General features: G+C 40.3%; 1 protein-coding gene across 1 annotated transcript; it reads right to left on the bottom strand.

Annotated features, from left to right (window-relative positions):
- Positions 1-1,461: 1,461 nt before the first annotated feature.
- TPD52L3 (TPD52 like 3) lies at positions 1,462-2,151 on the bottom strand. The gene has a single exon (XM_060015346.1). The coding sequence runs from the start codon at positions 2,149-2,151 to the stop codon at positions 1,462-1,464; it is 690 nt and encodes a 229-aa protein (XP_059871329.1).
- Positions 2,152-12,974: the final 10,823 nt, after the last annotated feature.

Here is a 12,974-nt window from a genome sequence, read left to right as displayed (position 1 = left end):
AGTTTACCAAGTGCTTTTGCATTTATAGTGGTATTTGGTTTTGCTTGTAGGAAAACCAAAGGAATATAGGGGGAGCGTTCAAAAATCAACAAAACAGGATCACTTTCTTAGGCTGTAGGGACTATCTTTAGACAGTGAGACATTATCAGTATATATACTCAAGAAAATAAAGATTCTAGTCCCCCTGCTAAAAGCCAATATAAGACACAAACTTTTAACCTGCATGTTACTGGAGGAATGAAAGAAGCTGCCAGGTCCTGGCATGTTGAAAATAGAAAAAAACAAAAACCCAAAAAATCCAAAACATAGCTCCTGTGAAAATCAGATATGAGAAAGTTCAAACAAACCCAAACCAGGTTACTGTTCCTACAGGCTCCTACTATCTTGATATCCCCTGAGGGTTGGGTTCTGTTTCCTTCTCCGTTGGGGTTAGCTATAAACAAGGATAAACTTGGAGTCAAGGTGACCAGTGATGTACAGTCAGTTAGGTCCGTTCAAAGGCATACTGGCCAGAATTGCAGGGGATAGACATTCTGTTTTAAATGTCACTTAAGACAGGGGTTTATCTTTCTTGAATTTGGCTATCCTATTTTCCCTTCAGTCCCCCAGCTGAAGGTGATAACTAACTAGGAATTGCCGCAGAACGGAGAAGCAATTTTCTTTCTTTTAGGTAGCATGCTGCTGTGGCAGAGACACATGGCCCCAAGGATTCAATTATAAAACTCTCATTTTGATGTATAAAAAGATTACAAACAAAGCACAGGGCAAAATAAAGTTGCAATTACAGCTTGAGTCCAAAGTAGTTGACAATCTCCTAAATTGAAGCTAAAGTTATTTTGCTTAATTAGGAGTCAAAAAAATCATTTCATAAAAGTCATAGTATTATGTACCAGTTAGTCTATTATTATTTTTCCCTCTTTCTGAGGGTCTCAGAGAAAAACAACATTTTTCTTGATCATCTTTTTAAGATAAAAATCGTAGGCCAGGTAGAGCTTTCAAGCTTCTTTCTAGGATTTAGGAAAGAAAGGAAGGAAATGGGGAGAGGATAAAATTGCAGATTATTTCATACCTTTTACCAGTTCTAAATAGAAACTTACTTTGGCCTTTTGATGCACTGGTTTTTCCAAAAAAGGAGTTTTGGCTTTGGCCTAAAATCCCTCTGGAACCATTGTCCTGTCTATTTAAATGCAACCCCAGGAAGGCTAGTATAGTGATACATTTCACATATAAACTTTAGTGTAAAATAACTTAGTGTACAAAACGTTGGATTCTTTATCTCAACAGCAGCAAATATGTATGTACAAATGGGAGCTACTTTTCTCAAAACCAGACTCTGTCCATTTCCTGAATTAACTTTACCATTGTTGTTTGGTTGTTGTTTTTGATGGGCAGAGGTGCAATTGGGATGAGGGAAGGGAGTTCTTGCACTGGTCAAGTGGCCAGGCAAATTTACCAAGGAGCTCACTCTGGCTCCAGAAAGGGGAGTAGGTCATCCCTACTTCCCGGAACTGGATCACTCCCACTCCCTGAAACTGGGAGCAGATCATCCCCACTCCCCGCTGAAGAAGGAAGGCAGTCACTGCCTAGCTCTCTGCCACCTGCGACTCTGGACTTGATTGTTCCCTTAAGACCTTCAAAGGATCTGAATGTGGCCGATTTCTTCATGTCTCCAAGCTTCCTGCAGATGGCAGAGCCCATGGTGGACAGGGCAGCTGACGTCTTTTGTTTCATGTAGGCTTTGGAGACCTGAGCATCGTGCCAGCTCTTGGACAGATTCTGCCTCAGCCCCACCAAGGCCGTCAGGTACAACTTCCTCTTGAGCTCCATGCAGCATCTCTCTTTGGCTGCCAGCGCACAACGTAGGGTTACGATTTCTGCCTCCAATTTACCAAGCTCAGATTTGAGCCCCTTTTTCTCTGCCTCTGTGAGATCCTCTGGTTTGGCAGTCTGGTGGGATTCATACGTGGCCGCAGAGGTCTCTATCATGGCGCCTGGCATAGACTGAGAAAGAAGTTCTTCATGAAGGGAGTCCAGGTCCAATTCTTGGTAGAGATAGTCGAACTTATGGCCAGAGGAAAGGTAGTCTTGGCCAGCAGAGTCGAAGTCTAGGCCTTCGGGGTCAGACTGTAGGGTGGGGTGGGACGGATCCATAACTTGGCCAGTGGAATGGACGCTGTGGCCAGTGGGTCAGTGTCCTGGCTGCGGAATAGATGCCTTGGTTTACCAGGTCCACTTCCGGGTGGGGTTGGGGGTGTGGCTGGGGGTTAGGGTAGGTTGGGTTGGGGTCGTGGAGGCGGAGGTGGGACTTCTGGCCCGAAGGGCTCGGAGGACAGAACTTGGACTCAGTCTGTGTACGTCCAATGCTCATAGTGGTTTAGAAATCACAACGTCCCTGTGAGGTAGGTGCTTCCACAGTTGTCAGGGAGGAGAAATATTTTCCCTCCTGCCTCAGAGGTGACTGGTCCTGCCCTTCAAACCAAGTCTGACTCCCCTTACGGACCTCTTTCCACCACAGCAGCCATTTTTAAAACCTTGAAAATCAGTTGAACTTTTTGTGCTAACAGAAATTTATGACAAAGCCTCATACATACAATAAATAAAAGCTGCCTCAAAGTGGGGAAGGGAGTCTAGGACTCCTGGTCTTGTACCCTCCCAATTTTCCCTTCCCAGATTCCCAAAGGGGCCTGAGAAACTCCTGGCACCACTCATAAGGTGTATATGAAGGCCCCTCGAAACCCTTAAGTCCAACAGTGCTCCCATGGCATGAAGTATCAACAGTGCCAAAGGCTTGGGATAGTGGAACTTAGAAAGTGAGTTTGACCAGTCACAATTGTCTGTTATTTTGGGGAGGGAAAGGGAGGGAGAATGAGTAAATCTATAATAGTTGTGTCAAGTTTAAGCTTAAGAAAAGCAAACGCTACTGTACTATGAGAATTTAAGAGAGAAGAAATAAGATATATGCAAATAGACAGTGCATGGGTTTTCAATGTTGCAGTTGCATTTTCTTTCTTTTCCAAGCATCCCCTTACATTTCTGAAGGCATGTGTGTCCATATACATGGTTATCAGTTGTGGGAGGTGGTCTGCACAGAAAAGCAGTAGTAGTTGAACAGGCTCTGTCAGGATGCCGACGTACCATGTCCCCTACTTCTATTCAGAGCTGGTAATTTATACAGTGGAAAAATCAGGACTTCAACCCTGTAACGGCAGGTGGTCAGGTATCATTTAGCTCATTGCCTGGCTGCCCGTTACCAGGGAATGGCCTTGAGCAAGTCTTAGTTTCTAGTGGTTTTGTTGGATATTCTGGTAGTTCTTGCAAGCATGATCTTGTGGAACCTGATATGATCCTCAGCAAATTTCAGCTGTTTGCCATACTCATGTCTATGTAGCTATAATGAAACATCTAGCTGGGCATCCAAACCAACTTCAAACCTTTGGATTTATACTTAATAATCCTTTCACATAGCTCAGTAGTGTTTATTATTGTCTTACTTTGAAGTATGTGCCTCCTTGGATTAAAAAATGAGGATTGTCCTTGTTGGAAACATGAAGGCTAATGAGGGATTTGGCTGTGTGTATAAAGGCCTGAAAAGGGCAGTAAGGACTGCCTAGAAACTGTTTTGTTCCAGAGGCTGAACTCTTCCTCAGTCACCTGCAGAATCGCTAGTGGTTTCAGGAATGTTCTGACCCTGAACCAGTGCTCTTCTTTTAAAACTGAGGATGAAGGGTAAAGAAACTCCTGAATTACACGGAGCATACATTTGTCTATTCCAAGTTGAGATTCCAGATAACCAGATTTGAGCTTGCACTTGATTTTCCTTCTCTGAATTGTTTCAGCCACCAACCTCACTACCTATTTTCTTATTTCTATGTTTCCTCACCCTTCAGTTCAAAGTATGAAATCTTTTGTTAAGCTGTGATTCTTTTTGGTAGGGTAATGATTTCCCTCATAGCAAAATTTACCTGACCTATCTGAGCAACTTCGTTTCCATATCCCAAATCAAAACATGGCCTCTGAATATTGTCCATAAAAAGAAATGAAATTGAGTTATTTGTAGTGAGGTGGATGGACCTAGAGTCTGTCATACAGAGTAAAGTAAGTCAGAAAGAGAAAAACAAATACCATATGCTAACATGTATATATGGGATTAAAAAAAAATGGTTCTGAAGAACCTAGGGTCAGGACAGGAATAAAGACGCAGATATAGAGAATGGACTTGAGGACATGGGGAGGGGGAAGGGTAAGCTGAGATGAAGTGAGAGTGTGGCATGGACATATATACACTACCAAATGTAAAATAACTAGCTAGTGGGAAGCAGCTGCATAGCATAGGGAGATCAGCTCGGTGCTTTGTGACCATCTAGAGGGGTGGGATAGGCAGGATGGGAGGGAGATGCAAGAGGGAGGAGATATGGGGATATATGTATATGTATAGTTGATTCACTTTGTTATAAAGCAGAAACTAACACACCATTGTAAAGCAATTGTACTCCAATAAAGATGTTTTAAAAAACCCAAAAAACAAAACAAACAAAGAAAAACATAGCCTCTGGAAAGGGGCCTCCTAGCTAGTAATATTCTGACCTCCTGAGTAGACCTGGAAAAATAAGTTACACAGTGGAACAGTCCATTTTATTAGGCTTATGCATAACCACATACAAAACAACACATAGGTTTTGAAAACGTAGATCTATCAAATGAAATTTTACTTAATTTATAGTGAATCTAACCAACTGTTTGAATAAACTATCTTTTTAAGATGTAAAATACCAAACTATTGCCCCATGATTTTAGAACCTCAGCTCTCTAGATTAGACAATGAAATAATCAGTATTCCACAGAAAGGCTCACAAACCTGTTCATCTGAAACTGAAAGCTTTTTGATGCTATTTGTGTACTAAAAACAGCCAAAATATTTGATTCAGTAACCTCTGAAGAAAGAGATTGAAAATTATTTTTAATCCCACAATGGATTGCTATATTTTTTTCCCAAGGAAGACGTTATTGACCCATTTTTTTTAACATCTTTATTGGAGTATAATTGCTCCACAATGGTGTGTTAGTTTCTGCTTTATAACAAAGTGAATCAGTTATACATACACATATGTTCCCATATCTCTTCCCTCTTGCGTCTCCCTCCCTCCCACCCTCCCTATCCTACCCCTCTAGGTGGTCACAAACCACTGAGCTGATCTCCCTGTGTTATGCGGCTGCTTCCCACTAGCTATCTATTTTACGTTTGGTAGTATATATATGTCCATGCCACTCTCTCGCTTTGTCACAGCTTACCCTTCCCCCTCCCCATATCCTCAAGTCCATTCTTTAGTAGGTCTGTGTCTTTATTCCCATATTGACCCGTTTTTAGCAAAGAATAAACTTTGAATTATTTTTCTAGTAAGGATGATGGATTTATACCAATCCTTTGTAAATGTAAAGGTAAATGATACAACAAAATGGTTTTTTTCTCTTAATGTTTAGAAGCCTGTATGTTATGTTTTAGAAATAAATTATTGAAACTTGAATGTAAAAGCAAAGTCATACCACTCACCAGGTCTGGGTTGTTTGGGGATGGAAGGAGCGAGATTGTAGTAATTGATACTTGAGTCTAGAAATGATTAGGGACTTGTACCAGTGTCAGCAGTTTTAACCACTTGACTTCTTTTGTTATGGAACGTCAATGCAGAGCTTCCTGATTACATCAGCTCTTGTAAAATAATCCACATTCGTGGTTCAGATTGCTTCTAAAGAACTGACAACTCACCCTGTAGTCCGGTCATTTGCACTGCTAGATTTAACCATAGTGAGATCTGTAGGACTTTATTTCTATGATGACAGACCTACTACCATGAACATTTTGTTCCTTTTAGCTGAAAAACAGGAAAAATGTTTAAATGTTTAATTGGGCCTGAAAATAAGGCATATAGTTGAAAACCTAATCCAGTAAGAATGTTTCAAGAGTAGGAGGAGAAAATTGGTAGTTAGGCTTTTCTTGTGGAAAGCCATAATATTATATTTGATTTCAGTTTGCAAGTTATTTTCATAACTGTCTCACATCATAGCCCAGCTCCATCTGTAATATATGCAGTGAGTCACCTTCCCCATAGATATTCTGCAGCATGAACTGGAATATTTGCTGCGGTTTACAGATGCACAGGTTATGGGTAACAGTCCTCACATTTCAGTAGTTGAGTTGGTCTTCATTTAGAACCATTTGGTGACATTTCCTTTTAGCAGCCCTTCTACATGAACTAATTAACTTAAAAAAATAGTGAGGTATATTATAGTGTAGGATTTTCTTCTATGAAGCCCAAACATACTATCAGGATATTAAATTGGAGCTTATTTTAAGTTGGAGAGTTATTCACTCTCTTTGGTGGTGTATTTAATTGTAGCGGGAATCCTTGGGGCAATCAAATTAAAATTCAAAATCTGGTTGAATCTGAAGAACTAATGTTCTCCTCTCCGCATTTGCATGAGATGATATGTATGGGATGAAGGGGCTTGTTAGGAGGAGTTTTACGTATGGATCCTCAGAGGTAGAAGAAGAGGAATGACAGGGGAGTGGAGGGGCGAAGAGAAGGGAAAAGAAAATGATCAAAAGATATAGGAACTTCCCTAGATTAAAAATGAAGGGCTTCCGTGGTGGCGCAGTGGTTGAGCGTCCGCCTGCCGATGCAGGGGACATGGGTTCGTGCCCCGGTCTGGGAAGATCCCACGTGCCGCGGAGCGGCTGTGCCCGTGAGCCATGGCCGCTGAGCCTGCGCGTCTGGAGCCTGTGCTCCGCAACGGGAGAGGCCACAGCAGTGAGAGGCCCGCGTACCACAAAAAAAAAAAAAAAAAAAAAATGAAGATTCTTCCTGTTGGAAACATGAAGGCTGTATATATAAAGACCTACAAAGGGTAGTAAGGGCTCTTTAAACACTACTTTGTTCCAGAGAATGGACTTTTCTTTTGATGCTTGCAGAAACACTAGTGGTTCCAAGAATTTTCTCAGACTCTTAACCAGAAACTGCCCTCATAATGCTGAAGATGAATGGCAAAGAAGCCCAAGAACTAAACTAAATAAAGGGCAGTATGAGGAGACTTTAGGGGGAATTTCACAACAGAAGGTGTTCTCGTTCCCTTTTCTCATTTGGCTGAGGAAAGTGGGGGAAACAGATTATCCCTTCCCAGAAGTTTTGATTTTGTTTTTTCTCCTTACGTGTTGGAGGATAGCAGGTTGGATGGTAAGTCCTGGGGACAACAGTAGGGAGTCATATAAGAGAAGAATGTAGGTGAAGCTGGCACATGAGTCAGTAAAGACTTGGTCAATTATGGGCTGGTAGAAGTAGGTTGTCTGTGCTCTGCTAAGGAACTCAGGGTTCGGTGTGTTTCTCTAGTCAGGATCTAGAAATTAGGAGGATTCTTTAAAGGGAACAGGGGGTTGTAAAAAGACATTTTGACACTTGCTTCTCACTATCACCCTCCTCCCCAGCCAACACACTTCCTGAATTACATGCAGTTTCAACAAAGGCGTAGACTGCTCTTAAAATGTCTGTAAGGGACCCAGATTACTTGACCCTTAATTAAGCAGGAAAATTTATCTGGAGGATGTTCAGATTTTGAGTACTAGGAGATACACTTTCCCTCAAGGGACTGGGCACACACTGGACATCGACAGAGAGAACAGATTAGAAGCACATTTAAGGGCTGGTCCTGAGCATAGAGGACTCCAAGAAGTGACTGGGGAGACTTGGTGGCTTGGGGTGGTGGTGTGCTTAAGCCCTGAAGCTTGGCTCTGAGGGTTTAGAACTAGCAAAATGTGGGGGCCAAAGCAGTTTGACTCACTTGTAGCTGGTGGCTGCAGAGACCTGAGGGCAATCAAGCTGCTAATAGAAAACTCACAATCTTTTAAAGATTATGACCATTGTGGTGAATTTGTTGTAACACATAAAACCTACGGCTTGGACTCTACTCTGTAGTTACTTAGCTATTCTTGTCTTAAATCTGTGATGCGTGCTATGGCAACAGCATAATTACTTTATTTCCTCGATTCTGAGACACAATCAATTGTAAGACACATCTTCATTTTAATAAGAGGTTTCTAGGAGGAAGAACCTGTATTAAAGCGCACACTGATTAAATCATGCAATCCCAATTTTAGAAACATTAAAACTCCATAAAATGTGAATATTAGAAGTGAAGAAATACAGTAGTAATGCAGCAAACTATAAACACTAATAGCTCTGCTTGATTCTTCTACGGGGGTTAAAAATGGACCTTCATTTGTACTGGTTCCTCTTTTTCTGAAAGAAAAGGCAGAAGGGAAATTAGCATTTATTAAATATCTGCTACAATAATAAAAATAATGGCCCCTCCCTCCCCCCCCCCCCCCCGGCCTGAGTGAGCCACAGCCCCCGAATCAGCTGCTCCTTTAACCCCGTCCTGTCTGAGCAAAGAACAGACGCCCTCCGGCGACGTACATGCAGAGGTGGGGCCAAATCCAAAGCTGAACCCCGGGAGCTGTGCGAACAAAGAAGAGAAAGGGAAATTTCTCCCAGCAGACTCAGGAGCAGCGGATTAAATCTGCACAATCAACTTGATGTACCCTGCATCTGTGGAATACCTGAATAGACAACGAATCATCCCAAATTGCGGAGGTGGACTTTGAGAGCAAGATATATTATTTTTTCCCCTTTTCCTCTTTTTGTGAGTGTGTATGTGTATGCTTCTGTGTGAGATTTTGTCTGTATAGCTTTGCTTTCACCATTTGTCCTAGGGTTCTGTCCATCCCTTTTTTGTTTGTTTGTTTTTTTACTTAAAAAATTTTTTTTCCTAATAATCATTTTTTATTTTAATAACTTTATTTTATTTTATCCTCTTTCTTTCTTTCTACTTTTTCTCCCTTTTATTCTGAGCCGTGTGGTTGAAAGGCTCTTGGTGCTGCAACCAGGAGTCAGTGCTCTGCCTCTGAGGTGGGAGAGCCAACTTCAGGACACTGGTTCACAAGAGACCTCCCAGCTCCACGTAATATCAAACGGCAAAAATCTCCCAGAGATCTCCATCTCAACACCAGCACCCAGCTTCACTCAACGACCAGCAAGCTACAGTGCTGGACATCCTATGCCAAACAAGTAGCAATACAGGAACACAACCCCACCCATTAGCAGAGAGGCTGCCTAAAATCATAATAAGGCCACAGACACCCCAAAACACACCACCAGATGTGGACCTGCCCACCAAAAAGACAAGATCCAGGCTCATCCACCAGAACACAGGCACTAGTCCCCTCCACCAGGAAGCCTACACAACCCACTGAACCAACCGTAGCCACTGGGGGAAGACACCAAAAACAACGGGAACTACGAACCTGCAGCCTGCAAAAAGGAGACCCCAAACACAGTAAGATAAGCAAAATGAGAAGAGAAAAACACACAGCAGATGAAGGAGCAAGATAAAAACCCACCAGACCTAACAAATGAAGAGGAAATAGGCAGTCTACCTGAAAAATAGTGCAGAATAATGATAGTAAAGATGATCCAAAATCTTGGAAATAGAATAGAGAAAATGCAAGAAACATTTAACATGGACCTAGAAGAATTAAAGAGGAAACAAGCAATGATGAACAACACAATAAATGAAATTAAAAATACTCTAGAAGGGATCAATAGCAGAATAACTGAGGCAGAAGAACGGATAAGTGACCTGGAAGATAAAATAGTGGAAATAACTACTGCAGAGCAGAATAAAGAAAAAAGAATGAAAACAACTGAGGACAGTCTCAGAGACCTCTGGGACGACGTTAAATGCACCAACATTTGAATTATAGGGGTCCCAGAATAAGAAGAGAAAAAGAAAGGGACTGAGAAAATATTTGAAAAGATTATAGTCGAAAAGTTCCTTAATATGGGAAAGGAAATAGTCAAGTCCAGGAAGCACAGAGAGTCCCATACAGGATAAATCCAAGGGGAAAAACACAAAGACAAATATTAATCAAACTGTCCAAAATTAAATACAAAGAAAACATATTAAAAGCAGCAAGGGAAAAACAACAAATAACACACAAGGGAATCCCCATAAGGTTAACAGCTGATCTTTCAGCAGAAACTCTGCAAGCCAGAAGGGAGTGGCAGGACATATTTAAAGTGATGAGGGAGAAAAACCTACAACCAAGAATACTCTACCCAGCAAGGATCTCATTCAGATTTGATGGAGAAATTAAAACCCTTACAGACAAGCAAAAGCTGAGAAGGTTCAGCACCACCAAACCAGCTTTACAACAAATGCTAAAGGAACTTCTCTAGGCAAGAAATACAAGAGAAGGAAAAGACCTACAATAACAAACCCAAAACAATTAAGAAAATGGGAATAGGAACATACATATTGATAATTACCTTAAATGTAAATGGATTAAATGCTCCCACCAAAAGACACAGACTGGCTGAATGGATATAAAAACAACACCCATATATATGCTCTCTACAAGAGACCCACTTCAGACCTAGGGAGATGTACAGAATGAAAGTGAGGGGATGGAAAAAGATATTCCATGCAAATGGAAACCAAAAGAAAGCTGGAGTAGCAATTCTCATATCAGACAAAGTAGACTTTAAAATAAAGATTATTACAAGAGACAAAGAAGGACACTACATAATGATCAAGGGATCGATCCAAGAGGAAGATATAACAATTGTAAATATTTATGCACCCAACATAGGTGCACCTCAATACATAAGGCAAATACTGACAACCATAAAAGGGGAAATCGACAGTAACACATTCATAGTAGGGGACTTTAACACCCCACTTTCACCAATGGACAGATCATCCAAAATGAAAATAAATAAGGAAACACAAGCTTTAAAAGATACATTAAACAAGATGGACTTAATTGATAATTATAGGACATTCCATCCAAAAATAACAGAATACGCATTTTTCTGAAGTACTCATGGAACATTCTTCAGGATAGATCATATCTTGGGTCACAAATCAAGCCTTGGTAAATTTAAGAAAATGGAAATCATATCAAGTATCTTTTCCGACCACAATGCTATGAGACTAGATATCAGTAACAGGAAAAGATCTGTAAAAAATACAAACACATGGAGGCTAAACAATACACTACTTAATAACGAAGTGATCACTGAAGAAATCAAAGAGGAAATAAAAATATACCTAGAAACAAATGACAATGGAGACACGACGACCCCAAACCTATGGGATGCAGCAAAAGCAGTTCTAAGAGGGAAGTTTATAGCAATACAATCCTACCTTAAGAAACAGGAAACATCTCGAATAAACAACCTAACTTTGCACCTAAAGCAATTAGAGAAAGAAGAACAAAAAAACCCGAAAGTTAGCAGAAGGAAAGAAATCATAAAGATCTGATCAGCAATAAATGAAAAAGAAATGAAGGAAATGATAGCAAAGATCAATAAAACTAAAAGCTGATTCTTTGAGAAGATAAACAAAATTGATAAACCATTAGCCAGACTCATCAAGAAAAAAAGGGAGAAGACTCAAATCAATAGAATTAGAAATGAAAAAGGAGAAGTAACTACTGACACTGCAGAAATACAAAAAATCATGAGAGATTACTACAAGCAACTCTATGACGATAAAATGGACAACCTGCAAGAAGTGGACAAATTCTTAGAAATGCACAACCTGCCAAGACTGAATCAGGAAGAAATAGAAAATGTGAACAGACCAATCGCAAGCACTGAAGTTGAAACTGTGATTAAATATCTTCCAACAAAGAAAAGCCCAGGACCAGATGGCTTCACAGGCGAATTCTATCAAACATTTAGAGAAGAGCTAACAGCTATCCTTCTCAAACTCTTCCAAAATAGAGCAGAGGGAGAACACTCCCAAACTCGTTCTACGAGGCCACTATCACCCTGATACCAAAACCAGACAAAGATGTCACAAAGAAAGAACATTACAGGCCAATATCACTGATGAACACAGATGCAAAAATCCTCTACAAAATACTAGAAAACAGAATTCAACAGCACATGAAAAGGATCATACACCATGATCAAGTGGGGTTTATTCCAGGAATGCAAGGATTCTTCAATATACGCAAATCAATCAACGTGACACACCCTATTAACAAATTGAAGGAGAAAAACCATATGATCATCTCAATAGATGCAGAGAAAGCTTTCGACAAAATTCAACACCCATTTATGATAAAAACCCTGCAGAAAGTAGGCATAGAGGGAACTTTCCTCAACATAATAAGGCCATATATGACAAACCCACAACCAACATTGTCCTCAATGGTGAAAAACAGAAACTATTTCCAGTAAGATCAGGAACAAAACAAGGTTACCCACTCTCACCACTCTTATTCAACATAGTTTTGGAAGTTTTAGCAACAGCAATCAGAGAAGAAAAGGAAATAAAAGGAATCCAAATTTGAAAAGAAGTAAAGCTGTCACTGTTTGCAGATGACATGATAGTATACATAGAGAATCCTAAAGAAGCTACCAGAAAACTACTAGAGCTAATCAATGAATTTGGTAAAGTAGCAGGATAGAAAATTAATGCACAGAAATCTCTGGCATTCTTATACACTAATGATGAAAAATTGGAAAGTGAAATTAAGAAAACACTCCCATTTACCACTGCAACAAAAAGAAAAAATATCTAGGAATAAACCTACCTAAGGAGACAAAAGACCTGGATGCAGAAAATTATAAGACACTGATGAAAGAAATTAAGGATGATACAAATAGATGGAGAGATATACCATCTTCTTGGGTTGGAAGAATCAAGACTGTGAAAATGACTCTACTACCCAAAGCAATCTACAGATTCTTGCAATCCCTCTCAAACTACCACTGGCATTTTCCACAGAACTAGAACAAAAAATTTCACAATCTGTATGGAAACACAAAAGACCCCGAATAGCCAAAGCAATCTTAGAACAAAAAACGGAGCTGGAGGAATCAGGCTCCCTGACTTCAGACTATATGACAAAGCTA

Source organism: Delphinus delphis, chromosome 6, assembly GCF_949987515.2.
Source record: "Delphinus delphis chromosome 6, mDelDel1.2, whole genome shotgun sequence".
Classification (NCBI taxonomy): domain Eukaryota; kingdom Metazoa; phylum Chordata; class Mammalia; order Artiodactyla; family Delphinidae; genus Delphinus; species Delphinus delphis.
This window is presented reverse-complemented; position numbering and strand designations above follow the sequence as displayed.